The 26,633-nt window shown below is 39.8% G+C and overlaps 2 protein-coding genes and 1 long non-coding RNA gene across 4 annotated transcripts in view; 2 read left to right on the plus strand and 1 right to left on the minus strand.

The window, feature by feature from the left end:
* Positions 1 to 3,815, plus strand: part of SVEP1 (sushi, von Willebrand factor type A, EGF and pentraxin domain containing 1) — a 130,436-nt gene extending 126,621 nt beyond the window's left edge. For both annotated transcript variants that reach the window (XM_087886352.1, XM_034410569.2), the window contains exon 48: positions 258 to 3,815. In XM_087886352.1, coding sequence (XP_087742478.1) covers positions 258 to 288 — 31 coding nt within the window. In that variant the 3' untranslated portion in view covers positions 289 to 3,815. The remainder of the gene's footprint in view (positions 1 to 257) is intronic.
* LOC117661575 (uncharacterized) lies at positions 270 to 10,102 on the minus strand. Its single transcript, XR_015732297.1, has 3 exons — positions 10,022 to 10,102; positions 3,569 to 3,616; positions 270 to 349 (listed from the first exon to the last, which is right to left on the minus strand). It is a non-coding gene; the product is annotated as an uncharacterized LOC117661575 (long non-coding RNA).
* A 1,186-nt stretch (positions 10,103 to 11,288) lies between these two features.
* Positions 11,289 to 24,090, plus strand: LOC117662001 (thioredoxin-like; the record flags this gene model as incomplete). Its single annotated transcript, XM_034411265.3, has 4 exons — positions 11,289 to 11,417; positions 15,399 to 15,458; positions 17,685 to 17,750; positions 23,872 to 24,090. Coding segments are annotated over 4 exons (318 nt in total), but the record flags the coding sequence as incomplete, so codon positions are not given.
* Positions 24,091 to 26,633: the final 2,543 nt, after the last annotated feature.

Below are 26,633 nucleotides of genomic sequence, written 5' to 3' on the forward strand. Positions count from 1 at the left end.
AATCGCTAGTAAAACCGGCGGGAAGCTCCGCCCACTGATCTGGACGTTATCATAGGCAATCTGTGCATGTGAAGAAATGCACGGGCATGATGCGAACCAGTAGTAAAGGTAAGTAGAACCCACCCCTGGTATACATACCTTGCCACGTTACAGTAGAATCCTCCTTATGCAGCCAAAATATTTCTCTTTGCATTTCATAATCTGTCAAGAATAATGGACTCTTCCCCCCCCTTTTCTTTGCTTGTCTACTAACATAGGAAACGGAAATCTGGATTCCACCACTTTTAATTTAAGAGCAAAAACTATGAAGACTCTGATTCCAATCCAGTGGATTTTGGTACTGCAGTCACTGTAAAATCAAATATAGTGGATTTTTAGAAAACTGTTTTGAATTTATTATTATTATTATATTTTTCTTAAACATTTAATTTTGAATGGAAGCATCTGTATGGGTTTTTTTTTTCTCTTGCAGAAAGATACATGCTAAAAATGTTGCTGCTGTCAAACACACAAATGTACAAATTTTATTCGCTGAAAGAGAAAACCTTACAGTCTTTCATATTATGGGGGCAAAACTCTTATGTCTAAGTTGTATTCCATGGCCAAAAAAGATGCTTGCATTGGGGATGAAACTTAATTAAACTCATATTTCCTTTCCCCCTCACACCTCATTTAAGTAATGTAACATAACTGAAAATGTAAGTGAATGCATTAGACTCAAAAACTATGATCTCTCGGTCTTAAGTTGAACCTTCTTATACTTGGTCTCTTCTCTGTTATTGGATCCACTATTGAAAGCAATTCAGAAATAGAGAGAGGAAAGATAAGACATGGAAAAGGGGAAAATTTAGTCTCTCCATCATGATCTTTTTATATGCTAATATACCCGATATCCTTTATAAGTAAATGAGATGAATAATAAATGATTGCCCTGTTGGATCTGATTTTGGTCTAAGATACCTCCTGCAAACCATTTGTCTATTTCAATATAGTAGTTGCAAGATGGACAATATTTAGTTACTGTTGTTTGATGGAACAAATTTGAATCTAGAGCTTCAAGCATTCCAAATTGTTTGAAGTTGGTAAATAAGAATATTCTATTTTCAAAATAAATATGAATATATGAAGGCCACCAACCCCACCACTCATGCTAAAAAAATACTTCAGGTATTTTTCCATGGCTTGGAAGACTGTTGCTTAACTCCCAATATGGAATTCTTTCAGATTTGATAAGAATACTAATAAACCAGAGACCCAATCCATGTTTTCTTCTATGTAGGCCAGTGAGTGGGCTATCTGTGAAGGAAAAAGAATGGGGAAGGGAGGAGATACGTCAGTAGAGACTCAGCCGCCTACAAAAATGTGTTGCTGGCCACTAAAATCAAGCCTGTTTACTGGGAAAGTACTTGTTGTTTTATCACGGATAAATATTTAAAATATAATGGATTTGGTGAATGATTAGCAGTTAGTTCAAAATAAGTAAAACGGTAGTTGTCTTTCCCATGAAAAAAAAAGTGAAAATCAGATTTCGTGTTTTTGATATTATTTGCCAGAATGCAACACTTGTCAAAACAGGACAAATAGCTTCCAATTTCCTGTGGTTAAATACTGCAATAATTATATCCAGAGACATCCACCAGAATAATTTATTTGCTACTAAGATGAAAAGTGGGAAGGACAACTAATGTGTTTGGCCCTTACTGCATTACTTTCCTGTAAGACAGTACATGCATATTACAATGGATGCATCTATAATAGCTCTTTATTCACAAATGGAACCTTATATTTTCAAAGCAATTCTCTTTATCTTTCCCTGCTCTATTATAGCAATTTTATTTTGGGCTTCAGATCAGATTGAAAGTTACTCTTTCCGTAAGCGAAAAAACTAAAGGATGGACATAACATTAAATGTGTATATGGGAATAACATGACTAATTTTCTGTGGAGGAAAGTTTCCTGAGAGGTTTCATAATGACATAATAGTGTCTGAAATAATAGGTTTGAAAAGAGAATGCCTTTTTCCTCATTTTTTCCCCTCTCCTTGTATTGCATTATTTGCTATATTGCACTTGCTGGTTTCTTTTTATTTAACATAGAGGTCTCTTGCTGATAGAGACAAGACACTCGGAATTTGCAATCTACCTCCAAGGGTTGTGCCAACATAACACTTTTCTTCACAGCAGCGTGGAGGTGGTGTGCAATTGCCTTCTGGGATTTTGTTAGAGAGACTTGAAATTTTTAAATGTTCTCCCATCCAAATACTAGCCATGCCCAACCCTGCTTGGCTTAAGAAACGAGTGTATCGACTAGGTGCTACAGAACACAATGCAAAAATAAATACTATGAACATACTAAAGCAAAGCATACATAGCCTCCAGTGAAAGACGTATGTGGGGCTTTGTTGGACTAGAGGACCTCCAAAGTCCCTTCCAACTCTTACTGTTACTGAATGATATGGATAGAAACAGCAGTTTCCACATATTGAGTTTTTGGAGCCACAATCCATGCTTAAATAGTTCAGATTGCACACTTTTCTATTGTTTCGCAAATACTACAAACTGAAACATCTGCAGATCTTTACAGATGAAGAAAAACATGTGATTAGTTCATATCTGTAATATACTACATATATTTATAAATACTATGCCACACCCTATTATAATTTGTTCTGTGGACAGGGGCTAGCCCAGTGTGTAGATTCAACACTGTAATTCCACTTCCAGTTTATTGAGGAAGCTGCATTACAGTATAGAAGTGAGTAATTGTAGCTTGTATGGTCACACTATTTATCCACATCTTTCCCTTCATGGGCATGCTTGCATATGTTTATAATTTTACACTCAAGTTCTTGCAGAGGATTTTTAGTCATTTAGAAGGAATAAGCAGACCTAATTTTTTTTTTCCTAAGCATTTTCCAAATTAAAAGGAAAATTGAAATATATGTTCAGTTTTAACCAGGAAGCAAAACCTCTGAGAGACAGAAATTTGCTTGTTAGCACAACAGCAGTTAGTAAATAAACCCATCCATATCTTCTCTAATAAGAAATTGGATTGTTTTTTTCCACTCATTATAAGAGCATCTATTACTAAAACTGAAATACATCTTATTCAAGCTCTTCCAGAAAATATAGCAATAACATTTTCGGTGGCTGGCTTTCCTTCCTAATGATCTTTAAGAGGCTTCCAATTCTACATTACTTTTTAATATCTGCAGTCCATTCTAAGAAATCCATTTCATCAGGCCTACACCTGGGGCGGGGGGTGGGGAGCAGATCCTGAGTTAAGTATGTATAAGATTTCAGCTATAAGACCATCTAAATAAAACGGGAAAAGAACTCTAAAATAAATTAACCGTCCTTGTGGTACCTTTTTCTCTGCAAGATTCCTTCTTTTCCTATTTATTCACACACACTGTATATGAATGACTGTACTTTGAGCCAAAATATTTGTTTGGCAAATGAGATAGAGGATAACATACAAAAATGAAACAATATTACCTATTTTAAGTACTAGCAGTTCATACATTTTCCCATTTATTTGGATTAATATAGAAGGTGCAAAATCTGACCTAAAAAGTATGCACAAGACGTAGGTCTGCTGGCAGGAAGTGTGATGCCTGAAAGGAAAAAGCCGGAGAGTCAAAATTAGGTTGTTGTTCTTATTATTACATCTGTAGAAGAAGAATCATTGCTTTTTTTAAACTACGGTTTAAACCCATAAAATACATTGTAATTTATGTTACCACCTGTCTTGTGTTTCAACAATTTCTATGTGATGCACTTTACATTGTAAATAAAGTTGCACCCCATTTAGTACCTGTAGTCTAATTTGTATTTCTTCTTTGGGTAGCTATTTTCTGCTACTGGGATAAAAAGCTTATTTGGTGGCATGGGAGAAAGTGCTGAACCTTTCTAATGCGCTATTTTAGCTGCTGCTGCTGCTGCTGCTGCTAGAGCTGAACAAAGCTTCACAGGAGTGCTTTGAAGCAACCTTCAAAGAGTAAGAGCTGGGTGTCAGTGGGGTAAGATCGTAAGAAGCCCATAGCTGTTCCCAAAATAATCAATCTATGCAGTCTGCCCCTCTTTTACAAAAGAGACAAACTTCTATTTACACCAGGAGAATCCAAGAAAGAGAATTAAGAACCTTTCTGTCTGAATTTGCCCATATGTATGTTTCTCATTTGAAAATATTATAGAACCGTGATGGCGAACCTGTGGCACACAGAGCCATATCTGTGGGCACGCGAGTGTTGCCCTAGCTCAGCCCCAGAGTGCATGTGTGTGCCGGCCAGCTGATTTTCGGGCTTTCTGGTCCTATCGGAAGTCGGGAAATGGGCCATTTCCGGCCTCTGGAAGGCCTCCAGGGGGTGTGGGGAAGGCCATTTTCGTCCTCCCCAGGCTCCAAGAAAGCCTCTGGAGCCTGGGGAGGGGGAAAAACGGGCTTGGTGCGGGGGACATTGAATTATGGGTGTGGGCACGCACACATGCGAACCCCCCCCCACGCTCCCCCCACTTTTGGCATGCAACGGCAAAAAGGTTAGCCATCACTGCTATAGAACATTTGCTGCAATCCATGTTTTGTTCCTTGGTAGCTTTGTTCTTAATAAATCTTGCTGATCAGAGAAAGCAGGCGGTGGAATCTGGTGCTTGGGATTAATCACTTCCAGCCCAAGATGCTATCAGAAGCTCGACACAAAAAACTGCTTTGTGAACAATACTGCCCCTTCTCCCCCACCTACACCCCACCATTCAAAAGTGAAGCAGCCAAGTGACTTCACTGGACATTCCTTCAAGCTTTTTGCTTGGTGGTTTTAGTAGTTGAAAATCTTCTACAAATGCCCTGTGCTTGCCTCAGATACTGAACCTGCCAAACCTGAGCTTTGATGTGACCCAGACCATCTTGTAGAACAGACAACAAGTCACCACCAGGGCTTGAAAGGGCAAGTTGAATTGCTGTGTTTCCATGGGGGGAAATATCTTGTTGGTCCTGAGCCATTTTGTACAGGCCCGGGCACTGCTGTTCATCAGAGTCTGAAAACTGCAACGCAAGACTAATATAACCAGCCTGCCAAAAAGATATAAAGGATGACTGGTTAACATTAATTGCTCTTGGGGCAACAGGTGTGTCCCAAGCCATAGCGCGCTCTATGTGTGTGTGTGTGCACCTGATTCCTGCCAATTGCATGGACAAGTCCCTGCAATTTTCTCAGCAAGGTTTTGAGAAGTGATTTGCTTCCTCCTCAGGCAAAGAGAGAGTAGCAGGACCAAAAGTCTCCCAGCTGGCTTCATGCCCAAGGCAGGACTAGAACTTAAGTTTCCTGATTTCTATCTGGGTTCCTTTAACCCCTAAGTATTGTACAACTATTAAAGAAAGCAGAAGTTAATTTGTGTTATGAGTACAAATTCCATATGCTCGACAGCAAACCTGTTCAGCAAGTCTGAAACATTGTGCAGGCAAATTAGCACTCGTGAATAGAAGAAATGGTTATTATCAGCCAGCAAAATGCCATTGTTTGCCAAAGCTCAAGAAACCTTTAGGGTAAAAAAAATAAATGAAAGAGCATGTGGTGCAGACGGAGCCATCTCAGTAACCGATCAATTATTGAGCAGGAAATAATGGAGTGGAACAGAGTAAGCAGGCTACGTTGAATACTGTAGTGGGGAGTGCAGCACTCTTGGAAAGGGTTACAACAGGACAGAGCTCTGTAACTCACACAGCAATGGAAAATAAAGAGGTTAGGATGGGGTGCATCCACCCTCATGCTTATTGTAATGTCCTGAATTGTGCTATGCCGTCTGACCTGCTGCACAAAGTTCAGTGGCTACATTACAGGTAGTCCTCAACTTATGACCACAATTGAGCCCAACGTTTCTGTTGCTGATCAAGACGGTTAAGTGAATTTTGCCCCATTTTGTGACATTTTTTGCCACAGTTGTGAGGTGAATCACTGCAGTTACCAAGTTAATAATACGGCGGTTAAGTGAAACTGGCTTTTCCCATTGACTGCTTGTCAGAAGGTTGCAAAAGAGGATCATATGACTCCAGGACATTGCAACCGTCATAAATATGAGTCAGTTGCTAAGCATCTGGATTTTGATCATGTGACCAAGGGGCAGGGCTGCAGGGGTCGTGTGAAAAATGGTCATAAGTCACTTTTTCCTGTACTGTCGTCAGAGGTGGTATTCAACAGGTTCTGACCAGTTCTGGAGAACCGGTAGCAGAAATTTTGAGTAGTTGGGAGAACCTGTAAATACCACCTCTGACTGGCCCCGCCCCCATCTATTCTCTGCCTCCCGAGTCCCAGCTGATCAGAAGGAAATTGAGATTTTACAGTATCCTTCCCCTGCCACGCCCACCAAGCCATGCCATGCCACGCCCACCAAGCCACATCCACAGAACCGGTAGTAAAAAAATTTGAATCCCACCACTGACCGTTGTCGCTTCAAAGAATCACTAGAATTCTGGCTGGCTGAAGAATTCTGGGAGCTGAAGTCCACAAGTCTTAAAGTTGCCAGATTTGGAGATCTCTGCATAATCTATATCAAATTTCTATAGAAAAACTAGATCTACTTATCAGCAAATGGAAAACTGGAAGCAGTCTTCAAAACCTATGTTTGCAACCAAACATCCAGAATCGCCTCTGAATGCCAGATCCACCCTCCAAGCAAATTTAACCCAAGCAAATTGGTAACAAGCGCCCCACTAACCTCTATCTTGTGCTGCTTCCCCCAACCCCCCACCCGTCCTACTGCCGTCTCAGTCAGTAGCAGTGGAAGAAATGGAGCCAGACCCATCTTAAGAAATGCATGAGAAAAGCATTCACATTCAGACTAATAAACTTAATATGGCAATCACAGCCCTCAGAACAGCTGCATCAATCTAAATAGTGCTGCTCAAATAATCTGGTTTTGTTTGGAGAATTGGAGGTGGGGGGTGGAAATCCGGGCAATTGTGGTGCAGATCTCAAAACACATGCCATATAAGCACATTTTGATTTCAGCGTGGAACATTCCAAAATTGAAACCTGACTGAATTTCTCTGCCAAGGGAAAGTGATTGAATCTAACACTTGGGAGCCCCGGGGGGTGTGGGGAATACCAGGACATGCTTCCATTCCATGCAGACTCTAGTTTTCCTGTGGAAATGGCTAGAAAGCAAACTAGAAGAAACTCAGTTATGATTGCTGAGTGGATTAGATTGATGAATCCAAAAAATCAACAAGGGGTCTGAAAAACTGCAAAGGAAAAGAAATAGGAGAGAAAGAGAGAACTGTATCATGGAAAATCTGTACGATGGATTTTCAGAGATTGCAGGGACCCCAGATATGAGGCAGGGAAGATCCATACAGAAAATAATTTACTTACTCCAATAACTTATTTATATACTACAGGCCTGTAATATAATCAGACCCACGTTTAAAATGACAAATGGGAAGGGGAAGCTGATAGTTATCAAAGAAGCAGGAGGCACAGAGAAATAAATAACCTTTTCCTGCCTTGGTATAGGCCTGAGGAAAATCCCTTTTTTGAAGCTGCTGTTGCATTTGGCTCTCATTTTAGTCTGTAAAGAAAATTCTGGTTTCCTGTGAGGCCTGTTAAGTTCCACCATATCCAGCCAACAATAATACCACTTGACCTGACTTCAATGCTTTTGAAAACTCATAAACATACAAAGCAAAACGGTATTCATGGATAGTTTTCATACTGAATTGCAATCTGATTGCAAATTGTATTTTCCCAATCCTATTTGTATGCCATGAAGAGGGTATAATGGTTAAGGCACCACACCAGGCCAAAACTGGGAGATGGTAAGTTCTAGTCCTGCCTTGGGCAGGAAGCCAGCTGTGTAATCTTGGGCCAGTCCCTCCCGCTCAGCCCTAGGAAGGAAACAAGGGCAAATCATTTCTAAAAAATCTTCCCAAAAACCTGTTGAGACGAGTCCAGGCAGTTATCATCGTCAACATTGACTCAAAGGAGTGTACACACATATGCACATGACTGTAGAGTGTACTTTCAAGACTGAAAAATTGACTTGCTGGCTATATTTATTTATACAATTTGTCTAGCTGCCGATCTCAAACCAGTGATGCTCGGCAATGAACAATCATCAAAAAAATTCAGTTTTAAAAATACAAAAATTAATATAAATAGCCAGACAATATTATAATCCACTGCATTCATTTTAAATGTGTATTATCCAAGTAACTTTCAGCATTACATTACCAGGAACTAGCATCATGTGGATTATACAAAAGGCAACGCCTGTAGTCTGTCCACTCAGAACTGAGCTTGTAAAGTTTTTATTTTTCTATTTAATTTGTTTCCAGGCCTTCTGGCTTGCAAAATATAAAGATCATGACAAAGAATGCTTCCCACCTAGATCACGATTGTTTAGGACAAATTAATTGCAGAGATGGTAGATTTCTTCTGTGTGCCATTTGGTATGATTTCTCTGGGTCATAACGTGCTCCCAAACCTAATGGGAAGGGAGAAAGGAAGCCAGCCTTTCCAGTGACATGTCGGATGGAATTGAAATGTGGATGTTATAAAAAATAAAATACAGCCATACTACTTTTGTTTAATCATCCATTGACACTTGAATTAAAAAGAAACACCTTTCAGAGAAACTACCAATTTGCAGAAGCAATTATCTTTTAGCTTGGCTTTAAATGAAATGGAAGAGTCAATTAAATCTCCTAAATCTCCACCCTTTCAGAATATTATCTCTCAATCTCATTAAAATTAAGCCTGACTACACAGCCAGGCAAACTCCCATGGTCTAGCTAGCTTTTCTGATCTTTCAGAGTCCATGAAAAGGAAGCCGTAACTGAATTTTAATACAGAAATCCCCATTACTCTATTTCAGAGGCAAAGGGGAAAAAATTGAAAGTAGTAGCCCAAAAAACTAAATGCAAAACATGGAAGGAATTACAGCTATCCTGTATCCAGCACCATTACTATATCTATAATTTACTGTTGCTTCCCATACCTTATTATCTTTGCAAATCCTACTTTTGAACTTTAATCATAATCAAGTCAGTTGTGCTTTTAGATTTAGTCCATATGAAAAGGCTGATGATTAAATTGCATTGCTGAAAGACAGCCCATATCGGATTCATTTTCAGCTTCCCTATCCAGTGCTTAGCTGCCTCAAAAGAAAGTGTTGACATGCAAAAAATAAAAAGTATTAAAAATCCTAACTTGTTATTAGGCGTGATACTTGTTGCTTTAGATAAATACACTTCTGGCTAACTTGCTTGGTGGAAATTAAAATCTCTTACCTGAGTATGCAGGTATACTTGACAGATGGGCAGGGTTTATTTATTTATTTATTTATTGGTTCGATTTATATGCCGCCCTTCTCCGCAGACTCAGGGCGGCTTACAATGCATTAAGCAATAGCCGTCATACTTTTGTATATACCTGCTTAGTAGGGCTTTCGGCCCCCCCCAAGCGGTGTTCTTTTTTATACAAAGTCAGTTTATTGCCCCCACAATCCGGGTCCTCATTTTACCTACCTCGGAAGGATGGAAGGCTGAGTCAACCTTGAGCCTGGTGAGATTTGAACTCGCAGTAATTGCAGGCAGCTGGCAGCTAAGTGCTACTTAACAGCACTTTAGTCCACTGCACCACCAAGGCTCTTCACCAAGGGTTAGCAGGGAATTCACATAAGGGCCATCTCAAATGAACAGAAGACCAAGTATCTTGAGGAAACTGAGACAGTTTTCCAGAGCAGCTGCAACAAAAGCTGTTGCTAGAGTGATGGGAGTTTCTTGGGTTTTGTATTTGGGATTTACTTCTATAAACCACCCAGATTCACTGTGAATGAGTTGCACAGTCATGTACATTTTCTTAATAAATAAATTAATATGGAACATACACTTAATTTTAAAGATAGACCTATTTGTACTTAACATTTTTTAGTCTTTGGATTTGCTAAAGTATAATTTTAGTTATTCAGCCTAATAAACTTGTAAATTGTAAAAAATTGATACTGAAAGCCCAGGAAGACCCTGGAAATACCTCTTCGTAGGCTTCCAGATGATGTCTAATGACAAAGTAGATATCCCCAAAGAAGTGAGTTTAGCATTGCACCAGAATTTGCCATTCAGATGGCGAGTTCTGGTCACAGGAATCTCTCTGGACAAGGAGACACTGTGACATCTAGGCAGTTGTTCATGAACTTTATCCAAGAACATGAGGCTAGAGTTCTTGTAAACCTTCAGCTATGGATTTCAGGTTCCTCACTATAGGCATGTAGTTTGGCAAGCTCCACCGCTATCTGAATATTGAAAGGATCATAAATGACATACTTTACTATGTCATAATAGTATGGTGTCAACCTGACCTTATTTGAATCATTCTGAGATGAATACTAGTGAGACAAGAAAAGAAGTATTAAGTGATTTTTTTTGGAGGCATTCACAATGTTGCCAAAAATGCACAATAAGGCAAGTAATTCAATATAGATTGTTATAGATTCAGTTTGATGCTGGGTAGAAATCTATACTCACCAATACCTAAAAAGATTTTCTAACTTGGCTGCATATTTCTGAAGCTATGAGCTGATAGAGGATGATTTTGACTCAGACCAATTTACAGAAAAGACTCAAATTCTCAGATAAACCAAGGAAAGATATTAAATTGAGATGGCTACATACCCGACTCTAGGGGATAGGGCTCATCTCTGTTTTTTAGCCGAATGAGCCAGTGTTGTCTGAAGATGCTTCCATGGTCATGTGGCTAGCATGACTATATGCTGAGATGCAGAGTATGCCGTTATCTTCCCAGTGAGGTGGTACCTATTTATCTACTCATATTTGCATACTTTTGAACTGCTACATGGGCAGGAGCTAGAACAAGTAACGGGAGCTCACCCCATCACACAGCACTCAGGTCTCGAACACAGGCTGTCAGCTTTCCTGCTGATAAGCTCAGCATCTTTAACCACTGAGCCATCACACTCCCATAAACAATGAGTTTTAATGTAATATGAAAAATAATTATAAATAAAGGTATGCTTAATTTGTAAAGAAAATTGTTCTCTCAGAAAGAGTCAAACCTTTGGCATTCATCCCTCACCCTGTGTGAAGTTTTTAATTGCTGATTCAGAGGTGGGTTGCTACAGGTTCGCCCCAGATCGTGCAATGGGAGGCTCCGCCCACCCGCCCAGATGCTTCTGCACATGTGCAGAAGTTTCTGTGCATGCGCAAAAGCATCACGCACGTGCACGCGTGACCACGAGCGAACCGGTAGCGAAGGGTTTTGAAACCCGCCCCTGTGCTGATTGCTTCTGCACTTGCTTCCCAAACAGAAAGAATTTGAGGAATTTCTGAAGAGCGCAGGACCCCGCCTTGTTGTGGTGAACTTTACAGCAAAATGGTGTGGGCCTTGCAAAATTGTTCGTCCTTTTCTTCATGTAAGTGAAGCCACAATGCGACAGGAAAATATCCATCTGTTGTGGCGCGCTAGTAGTCCCTTTACTTCTCTCCCTTAATCATAGAATGCTGCCTCACACCAAGCCACAACATTGCCAGCCTATAATGATGCTGTCTGTTTTATTTGGCTGGAGATTTTCATGGCATCTCTCTTGAAATGTCCCTTCTGTTTTGTCTTCAATCGAAGATAGCCTGGGATTGAACCAGTGATCATTTGCAATGCATGCCAAACGTGCATTTGGAGCTTCCAGATCTGGGCTACAAAACTCTGAGTTTCTTTGCAATCATCTAGCTGCCCTTCAAACTCTGCAGTCTTGAACTGGTTGGAGATTTTAAAACTTTTTCAGGCTACAAAACCTGTTCTTTAAAAAAAAAATACTCAAAACTTGATCTGCCAAATCATGGTGAGATTTTCCCCCCCCCCAGAAGAATAGGTTTTAGCCTTTCTACTCTACCTTAGAAAAATTTCTATGGACTTCCCTCACTGCAACATAATGGTTTGATCTTACTTCCCTCATTATCACCAGACAAGGGAAATATACTTCATAAATTAATTTCATTTTGGAGCCTTCATCTGTAGGTATCCCTTCAGAGCCTGTATCCCAAGCCTGTGTTACAATTTGATCTATAAATCAGATGTATAAATCTGTTTCAGGACTAGTTGAATTTTCCTTTCAAACATTTCAGTCCCTTGAACTTTCTCATTGTTAACGTGGGTTCTTCTGCCTTTTTCCATATATCCAGGGAAAAAAATCTTCTTAATCCTTCAGTTTTCTCTTTCATTCCCTAAAAATTTCCTTTTCCTTCCCTAAAAATACTTCCTATTGGTTGTTTAGATTCCTTCCTCAACCCTCTGTTCCTCCCCACAACTTAAATGAAGCCCAAATACAACTGCATCTGTGTCTTGCTATGTTTATTATTTTTATTATGTACTTGATTTATTACAATTATTTAGAAACACTTTTCAATATGTAGGTCCCCCCAAAGTAAAAAAATAGTATCACGAGCAGTTATCTATAAATATCAACATGATAATGGAAAAGTCAATAATCATTATTTTAGGGCAGAGCAATGGTTGAAACTGCCTAGCAAAGGGACAGTACCTCTGCTTAAGTGTCCTTGCTGAGGCAGGACTGATAAAACATGTTCTGACATTTTGACATGCGCTTCGTCTTTTTTGGCAACATGGTTAGGAACATATGTCTATGCATGCTTGGCTGCATGTGCTGGAAATATCTTTCCCCAAAGTACGGATTCTTACATGCTCTCTTTGAACCTCTAATTCATATTTCTGTCTTCTCTCACTCCCCACTCTAGCATCAGTTTGTAAGCTCCTTAGTCTTTTTGTATAATTGGTTAGACAGGCATAAACACTTGATATTGTTATAGTGACAATCTGAACAAAAGTAATCCTAGTCCGAGTGAATGGAAATAATATATATTCTCTGTACTGTAATTCAGACATTTATTTCATATAGCATGATGGAGTCAAAACCAGAAAAGAAAAGGACATTATTTTGTTCATCTGGACCATCCATTCCATACCTTTAAAGAGCCTCTTTTAAAAGCTATATGCCAAGGAAAACTTTTTTTAAATAAAATTGGCAAAGTTACAGGAGCATGAGTGGGGATAGGGAAGAAGAGATAATTTTTTGCCTATGTGGACTCTCACCAAAATCAGTGGGAGCATATCTAGTTGGAATGATAGCAATTGAAAACGTTTTTAAAAATCTTACAAGAAGCCAACAGCAAGCCACTTATGTATTATGCCAAAAAACAACATGGAGGAATCCATGTAATTTCTGGGAATCAAACTAAATTTGAGGGAGACTTTAACCTAAGATCATTTTTAACAAATGTGTGAATGACAGCAATTCAAAAGCAGTGATTTTCCCAGCATAGGATGGGAATTGCACTCTTCCTTGAACTGAGCAAAAGAGAAGAGCGAGATGCAAGAACAGTGTGAGACTCTTGCCAATGTGTACATTTTCCTAGTATCTTTTTAGCAGGATACTACTTGACACTAAGCATATATCTGAGTCATAGCTATAAATACTTAAGGATAACACTCAAGAAAAGCATTAGATATAGAGTACATATACAGTAAATAGAGAGTAAAAGATTAAGAATGCAACAGGAGAGCACTTATAGATGTTTGATTTTAATGTATCAAAATATAAAATCCTTTAGATGATTTGGCTGAAGTATTTAAGACAAGTTAATTGATTATCTGGTACTTTTCCAGTATAAGTTGAACCAAGCAAGCAACTTAAGCCGTAGATCTCTGAAGAAAGTATTAAGACCAATATGGGACCCAGAGGTGTCACAGAGATGGCATTCTTGTAAAAGGTAAAGGTAAAGGAGTCCTTGCGGATTTTACTCTGCTAATCATAGCCAACTTTAGAAGGTGGTGCTCAGCTCCATTTCTAGGCCAGTGAGCCAGCACTGTTTCCATGGTCATGTGGCCAGCATGACGTCACGCCACAGCACAGAGCATGCAATGAAACATGGAAATTTCCTTCCTACTTCCTATTTATCTACTTCCATTTACATGCTTTCAAATTGCTAGTTTGGTAGGAGCTGAGGCAAGTGACAGGAACTCACTCTATCACACAGGGATAGGGCTTGAACAGCTGGAGAATAAACATTCTTGCACTTCTTCCATAACAGAAAGGGACCCTTGCCCATATCATATAGAATTTATCGAAACATTTTATTCCAAGAATATCTACATTTAGAGATTAACCAATTTTAATAGGGTTTTTTTTCAACTCCGGCTACACCAGCCCACAAACACAATCCCTGGAGACAAGATTCCTAGCATGACTGATAGGCCATCCAAGTGAAGGTAGTGGTGAATGCCTGAGCAATTCTATTATGCATAAGATTTTAATATTTAAAGCTGTTTTCCTTGATCCCATATTCACATCCAGTAGTATCTGTTTGGGATAGGACTTAGTTCTTCTTTGACAATGATTTCAGAAGGTACTGCCAGTGCCAGAGAATTATTTTTCAGAGTCATGGCTGACTCCATCTTGAATTCCATCTTGTCGCCATGCTAATTAAGACTCAGAAAACATTTAGGTATATACAAGGCCTGTATTTCCAGTGATCCCCAGTCATCTTCAGAAGTGTTCATGTACTGCAGGTCATCATATGAATTGATTAAGCACTGGTCATCTAATAGGCTAAATCACAACAGTTTAGAATATTTGGAAACCCAACTAATTAATCAATAGGCATTATTTATGGCTTTTTGGTTTGTTTAAACCAAAATGTTGTGCAGAGGAACTGATTCATAGTTGAGGAGAGAACGATCATATATTTATGATGTCTTATGTGTTATGGTCATGATCTGGATGAGGGGCATAAATTTTTTATCAGATTCATATCCTAGCCTAATTATAAGATTTTTGGCAGCTCACCTTAATAACAGCACAAGAATATAAAACACAATATTTTATAATATATAACGTTGGGGGTGAATAAAATTGAAGTGGGAGATCAATACAAAGGACTGGCCTCATCACAGAAAAACAACAGATTTCTAGATTTCAGCCCCCTAACCTCTCAAAAATGGGGATAACCCTCTGCTTTTTTTCCCAGCACAATCAAACTAGTCAGGCAAAGTTTCATGGGAAGATGTTATCCTGTGGTTAACAGGACACCAAGCCATAAAGGTCTTTATGGGTTGAAATAATCACATATCTTTTTTTCCACTCCTCAAAGCAATAATTTCCTTCTAAATAAAGACAATCCTTGTTTCAATATCTTGAAATTCGTGATGTCATTTCATCTATTGTCTTTGTAACTCTTCATTTTTTTTTTCCTTAGAGGTACAACTTTATATTGAAAGAGAAAAATCAGAAGTCGAATTATACCATACAATGAAAGACATTTAAAGTTTAGGCCAGTTTGGGCCACAATTAATATCTAAATTTTGTTCCATTTTTGTTCTGAAGGAATTGGCTGTTCGATACGAAAATGTCCTATTCTGTATCGTTGATGTAGACTTGGCAGAAGTAAGTATCTCAATCCAGAAGGATTAGATGCCTCCTTGAGCAGCCTTCTGAAGCCCTAGTTAGGATGATGAAACTTCTAATACAACTTCTTAGATAAAAAATATTTGTAGCTTGGGTGGTAGATATTGGTCTACCAACATCTTGTTGGTGGTGGTTTGTTCTCCAGGCTTATTGTTTAGCTTCCAAACATTTCATCACCAGGCTAGCTGACATCCTTGGTGGGATTTCTGAGAAAGCCTACGAACCAATAAGGAGCCTTATCAATCAAGCAACTAATGAACAAGAGCACTGACCACCTCTTCACTTCACCACCTTCACATGACATCACCAACCAGTCACACAGCATGTCACATGGCATGACCAGCTGATCACATGACCCATTGACCACATGACCATATGAGATCAATAAAAGTGGAGAAGAACTGAAACAAGGCACTTCAACCTAAGTCCCGCTGAAGATGTCACCTAGCCTGGTGATGAAACATTCAGAAGTTAAACAGCAAGCCCGGAGAACAAACCACCATCAACAACTTCTTGTTCTTAGAGGGCAACAGGTAGAAACAACTGTGTTAGAATCTTAACTACTTGGTTATTATCAGTTATTCTAACCCAACTAAATACTAAAGGAAGATGATCAGTCCTTGGAACTTTGAATTAAAGCAAATCCTGAACCTGAGAACCAGAACACATTTGGTAATCCAATTTAGGACATTCTGCAGAACACTGACCATACAGTCCTTCAGAACTGGAACCTCCTAATACTGGACAGCTCCCAGCTAGAAATGTCATTTTGTTAAATCTTTTTATAAAATCATGTTTGCAGCAATATCAAAAAAATCCTATTAACTCCAAGTTATCTTGCAGTGCTGATGTCATCTAAACATACAATGTTATCAACAAGCCAATCCCAAAAAAGTTGTGTACTAGGCTTAGCAGAATCCTAATCATTGAGTTCACAAATGTTGAACAGTTGCAAAGTGACCTCTGACTACAATATATTTTGATTTTAAGCAACATTTTAAGCCAGAGTTTCTCAACTTTAGCAACTTTTAAGATGTGGGCTTCAACTGGTTGGGGAATACTGGGAGTTAAAGAATAGGGATAGGCATAGGGATAGGGATAGGCATAGGCATATGGATAGGGATGGGTAGGGTAGGGTAGGGTAGGGTAGGGTAGGGTAGAGTAGGATAGAATAGAATAGAATAGAATAGAATAGAATAGAATAGAATAGAATAGAATAGAATAGAATAGCATAGCATAGCATAGCATAGCATAGCATAGCATAGCATAGCATAGCATAGCATAGCATAGAATAGAATAGAATAGAATAGAATAGAATAGAATAGAATAGAATAGAATAGAACAGAATTTCTTTATTGGCCAAGTGTGATTGGACATACAAGGAATTTGTCTCTGGTGCATAAGGTCTCAGCGTACACACATACATTTTAAAGTTATAGTGATTGAGAAACACTTTTTTAAACATCTTGGAAATATCTTATGCTGTTTCCTCATGAACTTTCCAAAAGTTCCAAGTCTTTACCACCAGACGTAAAGAAGGCTTAAGAAGAAGCCACCTAACTAGTCTTCATTCCCTTGGCTGTTTCTCAAGGACTTGGATTATCACTTTGCCTGGTAACAATGGATGGCAATAGAAGAGCATCTCTTGCTCTTATTTCTTCTTGCAATTGTTGGCAATAATTTGATTGGTTCAGCTCTGTTTTTATCATCTTGCTGGCATTAAAACACAATTTTGCCCATTTTTGTCCATAGCCAGCCAGGCTATGGATTAATCAATCAAACTCCCCTGGGCCAGCAATAACTAGTCAAGGCTCATGTTAAAGATGTCAACACACACACAAATTAGTCACATTAATGATTTGCTGTTTATCCTCTACAGGGGGCCCTGTCATTTTTGTAGGGTTGTAGGCTAATGCATTGTAATAGTGATAAATGGAAATAAAGAGAATAAAAAAGAAATTTACGTTGTAAGATGCAAGTAAAAGGTAGCAAAGACCTTTAATGTAGCACAAAGGCAATTATTTAGCCATATTAAATGTGATCTTTCAGGCCGACCACAAAAATAGGGAATTATGCAGGTCTTGGGAGGCTCTATAAAATGTCCTTTTTCATTTTTATTGCAAGCCTTTTTTTTTAATGTAGTGGTTAATGTATCTGAATGAGTTCTAGGACTTTATGGCATATGGGTTGATCTCTCTTTAACAGGATGTAGCTGTCCTCTGCAATATTGTTGTTGTGCCAACATTTCAGTTCTTCATGAAAGGAGACAAGGTACGTGTGGCCTAAAAGCACAGTTTAGTATGCTTCGGAGTTCAGCATTTGTTGCCCTGATTGTGCCCCTCACAGCTCTGCTTATGGGAGAATATTAATTGAAAGCTAGAAATATTAAGTTCAGTGAATGAATATTCCCAATTCCACAATCAGTTGTCTAATCTAGCATTTGAATCAGACCAGTGGTGGGTTTCATAATTTTTTACTACCAATTCTGTGGCTGTGGCTTGGTGGGCGTGGCATGGCTTCATGGGCATGGCTTCGTGGGCGTGGCAGGGGAAGGATATTGTAAAATCTCCATTCCCTCCCCAATCCAAGGGAAGGATACTGCAAAATCCCCATTTCCTCCCAATCAGCTGGGGCTTGGGAGGCAGAGAATAGATGGGGGCGGGGCCAGTCAGAATTTTTACTACCAGTTCTCCGAACTACTCAAAATTTCCGCTACCGGTTCTGCAGAACTGGTCAGAACCTGCTGAAACCCACCTCTGAATCAGATAATGGTAGAACCTCCTTACCCAATATTTTGAGACAAGTTTTGAAAGGTGGTTTTTCAAAAGGCAACTGGACTTTCTTGTTTTTGCTTGAAGATGTTTCACTTTTCATCCAAGAAGTTTCCTCAGTTCAGTTGGTTTGTGTAACATTTAGTTTCCCCTGAGGATTTTACTCTTTAGGGTTGAACGTTATCTACTACGTTATAAACTTGGGTTGTTTTAAATTGCGGCCAAAAATATTTAATTATTTTTAAACTGTTTTTAAATTTTGTATGTTCTGTTTTATTTTGGCTGTTCACCGCCCTGACTCCTGTCGGACAAGGGCAGTATACAAATTAAAACAAACAAACAAACAAACAAACAAACAAACAAACAAATAAATAAATAAACTAAGCTGAGACTATTGGCATTTTAACAACTGAGGATAACATCAGTAGAAAGACTGTGTGGATTTTTTGTTCTACAGTTGAATCGGCAAATGCAATCTAAAAGCAAGTTTTTTTTCCTCACAACTAGTCAAGCAATACCTGTTGCTCCATTGAACACTTCGGTACAAACTAAAGAAAGTATTTCAAAATTTATGAGATGTCACAGATTTTTGCTTCAATAACTCACGGGGGGGATTTTGCACACCTATGCATAAGGAGGAAAAATTGTACACCTGAACTCTCAATTATACTTTAGTCCTTGTCATACTTATCACCTTTGCACATTGCTTGTCTGATCAACAAATTTCTTATTGTATAGATCTGGTATATTATACCTGCATTGCAGTGGTGGTATTCAGCCGGTTCGAACTGGTTCGGGCGAACCAGTAGTGGTGACTTGTGGGTGGGCCCAAGGGCCCGCCCACCCGCCCCGGCACTATGCCATCCTATTTAGCCACGCTTTCTAAGCTGTGCGCATGCGTTCAAGCCGCACGCCCGAGCAAAGCACATATGCAGAAGGCCGCACGCATGCACAGAAGACACGCACATGCAGAGAAGGCGTACACTCACATTTTCGGTGCGCAGCCAACCGGTAGTAAAATTATGTGAAACCCACCTCTGCCGCATTGCAGATATAAAAATGAGTCTAAAACTCAATGACTTGCCCTACATAATGAAGGCAATAAATGTATTATAGAATTCCCCCAAGGTTTCCTGGAAGGAAGGAGGGAGGGAGGGAAGGAGGGGAGGGGGGAGAGAGCTCAAATACACAAATTTATTTATTTCCAGCCTTTAAAAAAAAAAAATTTAAGGTGGCAAACACACCTAATATCCTTCCTCCTTCTCTTTCCCCCCTAATAATGGTTTGTCCCAAGGGTGGGTTCTACTTACCTTTACTACCAGTTCTCAACGGGAGCGTGTGCGCGCTTCTGCGCATGCACAGATCATCCATTATGACGTCCAGGCGGGTGGGTGGAGCCTCCCACCGCTTTTACTACCGGTTCGCAAGAACCGGGAGCAACCCATCCACTGGTATGCCCGCTCACCAAAACTATAAAGTGGTTTTCCAACATACTTTAAACCATACTGTACAGCATTGTTCAATTATCCTAGAGAGAGATTTCCTGCCATCTCTGCCATCTCCTGGACTCACCTTGGAACAAAATAAGATTGCCTTCTGTAATCTCAGAAGGTTCAGAGAATGGAAAGAATCTCTCGATAAAAAGTCTGTCAGCATGATATGTGTACTAAGCTTTGTTTAAAATGCAAAGAAAGATCTTCTTGCCAGATGTCACTTCTAAAGAATTGTTCTACAGTATAGATCTGCATTTTTAAATAATTAAAAAAATGTTTCCTTAGAAAAGTGTCTTCATTTGCCATTCTGCTTTAGAATAGGCCCCAGTAACTTTACTAGGACTTATTTTTTAAGTACAGGTATAAATTAAAACTGTGAATACAGGTTAAAAGCAAGGTCTGAAATGAATTTCCTGACTGAACCAGCATCTAAGTTTAATACATTGCTTTCCTTCACCAAATCTATGCTTATAACAGTTGTCTTCCAACTCTAATGGCTCTTCTGAGATTTTTCTTCACTCTTTATACATATGCATGAATATTATAAGTGGAGAAGGCAGAAAACTTCTATTTAACATAAAAGTTCAGCCAACTCATGCATGTTATTCAAACTGCAGTCATGGGACCTGCACAGATCTAAATGTCATTTAGGAAAACTACTTTTGTTGGTGATTTTTGATTACAGTCCAGAAAATGAATACTTTGGGGTCTGTTGAAGTGTTAAGTAGCTTTCCTGCAGGAGTACAGGCAGTCCTCACGAACACCAACTGAGCCCCAATTTTTGTTGCTAAGTGAGGCAGTTGTTAAGTGAATACTGCCCCATTTTACGACCTTTCTTGCCACAGTTGTTAAGTGAATCGCTGCAGCTGTGGAGTTAGTAACACGGTTGTTAAGTCAATCTGGCTTCCCCATTGCCTTTGCTCATCAGAAGGTCGGCACAGTTGATCACACGACCCCAGGATACTGCAACCGTCATAAATATGAGTCAGTTGCCAAGCGTTTGAATTTTGATCATGTGACCATGGGGATGCAGCAATGGTCCTGTGAAAAATGGTCATAAGTCACTTTTTTCAGTTCCGTTGTCACTTCAAACAGTTACTAAACAAACTGTTGTAAGTCGAGGACTACCTGTACAGCCTAAAACTTGTTAAGAAGAGACATGGACGAGTAGGAGTAAACTTCGGCTCGCAAACTCTTACATAATTTTCTACTGGAAAGTCTGGGAAGCATAGCAGCTCTGAAGGTTTCCAGCAATATGGAACAGTAGGGCTAGACAGCTAACTGCTCATGCTTACACCTCTGATGTCCATCACCTGGAGTTGCACTGTATCCCCAGTGGTGGGCTGCTGCCGGTTTAACAACCCAGCACCGAAAATGCAAACGTGCGCGTGCATGCGCGCACCCTTCTGCGCATGTGCGTAGCTCAGTGGTGGGTTGCCCCCGGTTCGCACCGGTTCTATAGAACCGATAGTAAAACCGGTGGGAGGCTCCGCCCACTGACCCTGACATCATCAAAATGCTTCTGCGCGTGCGCGGCCCCGTTGCGAACCGGTAGTAAAGGTAAGTAGAACCCACCCCTGGCGTGGCTTCAAAAACACAGCAATATAGGACGGGATAGCGCTGGGGAGGGTGGAACCCCCACAGGTCGCAACTACCAGTTTACCCGAACCCGTCTGAACTGGCAACAGCCCACCTCTGTGTATCCCCCTGTAGAGAACACAGACTTTTATTGGAATAACTGTCCGGTCCAACTCTTTTATAGAAATAAAAACCTATCAGATGGAAAAACAAAATCAATATTTGACAGTGCTGTGTCTGCAGACCAAGAAAGTCCAGATTGTTATCTGATCATAGCTCTCACCACTGTGACACAAACAATATACTATTTTTTTTAGTCCCTCTACTACTGAGTAATATGATACCGTGTTTCCCCATAAATAAGACCCTGTCTTATATTTTTTTTGAACCCTGAAATAAGCGCTTGGCCTTATTGCCATGTGCTCAAAAGCCTGATTGGGCTTATTATCAGGGGATGTCTTATTTTGGGGGAAACAGGGTAGTAGCTATTTCTCAATTTGCATTTATGGAAATAAAAAAACAAAGCATATTCAGAGAAAAAATTCTTTGAACCACCTGCTAGGCTGAAGACCACACAATCCCCACTGCTGTTTTATATGTGAGTTTAATATTCTCTCACTGAGGATAAGGTGAAAAAGGAACACACACACATCACATGTATCCTTCTTATCAATCTAATGAAAAAGTAGATCAGGTTTTTTTGAGAAAAATCTCAGCTCTCTTTTTCCAATTTGAATTACAGATATTCGTAGACTTACAAGAACTCATTTAGTGAGTGTTCTAAGTTACAAGACCACTGAAAAAAGTATGACCATTTTTCACACTTACAATCGTTGTGGCATCCCCATGGTCATGTGATCAAATTCAGGTGCTTGGCAACTGACTCATATTTATTGCGGTTGCAGTTGTAAGAAGTTAGCACCCACCCCTTTCCTAGAGGAATGAAATATTTTGGGAAATATTAAAAAGGCAGAATATTATGTTTCCCTGGATGAGAAATGGAAAAGCATGTTTTAAGGACGAAGCTGCTCCCATCTTCCTGCCCCCACCCTTTCGTTAATGGGCCAGAGGCAGAAACTCAATCTTTGTCAATGGACCATCATCTGCAACACAATAGGACCCATCTAGCAACAGAAACTCACCACATGGCACCTGGGAAGATTACATCAGCCAACAAGGCTAGCTAAGACCCTCACTCCCTGGGAGTCTGACAACCAATCAGGATACTCTTTCTGGGCCCCAGGAAGTTCAAAGCCAGAGAGGGCATAAAACCCGGGGACTCGCTGTGTCTCTGTGCCTTTTTCTGTTCAGGAACTCAAACCATGTGATCCTGTCCACCATTAAACCATCTTTCCAAGCAGTCTCCATGTTTCCAGTGTCTTTTTCCCCACTTGGAGCTGAACCCAGAAGGATATTTCTTCCTACACAGTGTTCCAGGATCATGTGATCTCTTTTTTTCCACCTTTTGAGAAGCAAAATCAATGGGGAAGCCAGATTCACTTAACAACCAAGTTACTAATTTAACAATAGCAGTGATTCATTTAACAACTGTGGCAAGAACAATCATAATATGGAGCAAAACTCACTTAACAAATGTCTCATTTAACAACAAAATTTGGGGGATGAATTGTGGTTATAAGTCAAGGACTATCTGTAGTTCTTTTTTTACCTCATCTTATTAGTAGGATGATTAGCATTTCTGAGACAATTTTAACAAAACCAGATAGATTAGTGAACACTAACACAGTAGTTTAAAAAATAACAAAAAAGCACAGGAATGCAAAATATATTGGAATTGGATAAATAGTCATTCTATGTTACAGCTAACAGTGTTATACTGCAACAATCCAGATGACCAATAGATAGCAGGAAAGGTAGTTTTCTAAATATGTTTTCTTTTTTAATTCCTTCTAGTATTCAATTTTTTATAATCTTATTGTGTTTGTTTAAATTCAAAACAAAACATTTTCCCACAGGCAAAAATAAAAATGTATAATTAAATCCAAAGTCTTATTTCAAATTTATCAGAACCAATAGTCCATTGTAACTTTATAAAAATCAGTTGTTCTAATCCCCTTTTGCTGTTTATTTAATTTTGCTGTTTATTTAATCCCCTTTTGCTGATGTGAAATAGCATTAATGGAAACATGAGGTGGTCCAATGGTTAGAGTGGAGTACTGCAGGCTACTTCAGATGACTGCTAGCTGCAGTTCAGCAGTTCAAATCTCACCAGGCTCAAGGTGGACTCAGCCTTCCATCCTTCTGAGGTTGGGTAAAATGAGGACCCAAATTTTGGGGGGCAATATGCTGACTCTGTAAACTGCTTAGAGAGGTCTGTAAAGCACTGTGAAGCAGTATATAAGCCTAAGCGCTATTGCTATTCTCTGGACAAACATTGCAGCACTGAGCTTATTCTCATTGATAACTGGAACTCTATAAAGGAAAGACTCCAAAAGGGATTTTAAAAGTTCCTGAGGAAGCTCACATGAGAGAATTATTTCCTCAAATTCCTGATCTTCCATTAACTGTGTTGATTTTGTTTGATCCTAGATTTTTGAAGTAACTGGAGCTAATAAAAAAAAACTTGAAGAGAAGATTGAAGACTTTATGTAATCTTGAAGAAAGGATCGCTGCAATTCCAAAGCCACTATGATATTGCCTTCAAATGACAGTAAAATAACATCTCCATGGGTACTTGCTAGCCCTATTACTGTACCTGCACATTGAATGAAATGACAGAGCCAATACAACAGTATATAGCAGCAGTCACCAACTGGTGGTCCATTTTGGTGGTCTGCAGAAAAATTATTTGCATTTTATATATTGCACTAAATCAGGGGTCCTCAAACTACGGCCCCTGGGCCGGATACGTGCAATGAACGCTTGTGTTACTGCAGAGAGTCTCCCCCTTCGGGATCTTTTTGTACGGGTTGGAGGGGGGCAGAAATTCCAACTTGGTGTCTGCTTCAGCCTCCTGGTGCAGGGCTTTGGACGACGGCTGAGGAGAAGTGCTGCTGGTGGCAAAGAGCCAGAGGGCCTTGTTCCAGTGGGACTGTTTCATGGCCTGGAACTGGCTGACCATCTCAGCCCACTGAATCTCCAGGCCCCGGTACCTGGCCTTGCACTCCTGCAGTTCTTCCCTCTGCTTAGAAAGCCTATGCTCGTAGTCCTCAATGAGATGCTTCTGCTGAGCCTCCTTCTTGGTCAGATCCAATTTGAACTGAGCCAGATGTTTTGCCAACTCTTTCTCGTGGTGGCTGCTTAGTTCCAACAACTGCTTCCTGTTGGGGCCCTAAGGAGCCCAGGCGGGCAGGGGAGGAGTGGCTGGGAGGGGAGGGGTGAGTAGAGGCTGGTGAGGCACCCCTCGACATGAGTGACATCAAGTTGGCCACGCCCACCCAATCACATGACCATCTAGCCATGCCCACCCAGCCGGTCATTAGGCAGATCGTATTAGTGGTCCACGGGATTTAAAATTATGAATTTAGTGGTCCCTGAGGCCCGAAAGGTTGGTGACCCCTGGTATATAGGACCATACATAGTGGAAACAGGGCCTTCTCAATCAGGCATCAGGAAAAAAAATGTCTCAATGGAGATGGGGAGTTAGCCAAACAAGGGGAGATATTTCTGGTCTACCGAAGGCAGGAAATTATTCTCCTCGCTCTTGATTTGCTAATAAGCATTTGGAAATATGCTAATCTGGACTGCAGTTTTATAACTCAGTAGGAAGGAACGTTCAATCCACAGGCCAACTTTGGCTAATAAATCTGCATTGACCTGCTGCAGAGACTTGATAGAGAAATCCTGCCTTCTCTAAAGTCTTCCTCAACCCTCCAGTCTGATTCCTGTCTCTTTCTCTGTATACTGGAGAAGATAGGAGCTCTTATTTCCTCCTTCTACCCATAAAGAAAGGAAAGAAGACTTCTGTATGCAGGGGGGGGGGGGAGAACAATTGCTTCTGATTTCCTCCCTCAAGGAAGAAATACCGATATGTTGATTTGTATCATCTAATTCTCAGAGCACCCCAACAAGCTACAGCACCCCAGATGACAGAGAGACGTATCAGGTCCCCGTTTGCAAGGTGTTCCAGGTATTAGTGACAGGCTCGCTGTTCTGTTCCACATTTCCCTGCTTTTTGGAAGAGAGGTCAGGCAAGGACTAATATTGATAGATTTTACATCAGGATAGCTTTGGCTTCTTTACATCTGGCTTGGTAGATATTATTGTTGCTGAGAGCTTAGATGAATGGATAAATGGATTGGAATCGCTTACCGGTTTTGCTCCACCTTCTCTTCTCTTCTCTTCTCTTCTCTTCTCTTCTCTTCTCTTCTCTTCTCTTCATTTTATTTTATTCTTCTTTGCCATGCTTCTTTTTAATTTAAATATTTTATATTCTATTTTATTCTTCTTTGCTATGCTTAGCTATGCTTTTGTGACAATGGCTTTGGTTGTAGTAGTTATTTATTTATATTTCATGTTTCTAAACTGCCCATCTCCCTCAAGAAGGAGCTCCATATTGTGGTTCTCTCCGTGACCTTCCTATTGGTAATGGATGTTTTATTTTCTTTTAGAATAACTCAACTAAATACATTTTATTGCCCATCAACACACTCCATGGATTACAGCCAAAAACATGACCAAAATGTTATTTTTTAGGCAACATAGCCGATGAGAGAATCAACTTCAGCAGCAACTATTTTGTCACCCTGATAAATTATTGACAAGCCTGACCATAAATCTGGTTCTCATTAAGTCTTCACAATGCATTTAATTCACTTTGGAAGAGATGCTGAAGAGTGGGCTGCTTTAATGAGCCTCAGACAGATGCTGCATTCTCATCCCACAGGAGCAGCTGGTTTGTAGAGCCATTTCCTATGATCCAGGAACCAGGGTGATACAATAGTTGTATATATTATTGATATGACATGGAGAATAACTGATCATGTAAATGACACTGAAACCGGATTAAATACTGCAGGAAACCAGATTTGCTTAATGATCTCATGATTCATTTAACAACTTCAGTCATTGACTTAACAGCTGTAGCAAAAAAAGATCATAAAATGGGGTGCAATTCACTTAACAACTACAGTAGAACCTCTGGTCATGACCATAATTTGTTCCATAACTTTGGTCAAAACCCGATTTGGTCGTGACCCGAACCTAATTTTGGAAATTTGGTGTTTACAAAAAAAAATGGCGTGGAAGGGGAAATTGGCCCTGAAAAAAAAATGTGAATTTTTTGATCAGAACCTGATTTGGTCATGGTCAGAAGCATTCATGATCAGAGGTTCTACTGAAGAAAGGAAACA

Source organism: Pantherophis guttatus, chromosome 2, assembly GCF_059756535.1.
Source record: "Pantherophis guttatus breed Tessera chromosome 2, ASM5975653v1, whole genome shotgun sequence".
In the NCBI taxonomy this organism is placed as follows: Eukaryota; Metazoa; Chordata; class Lepidosauria; order Squamata; family Colubridae; genus Pantherophis; species Pantherophis guttatus.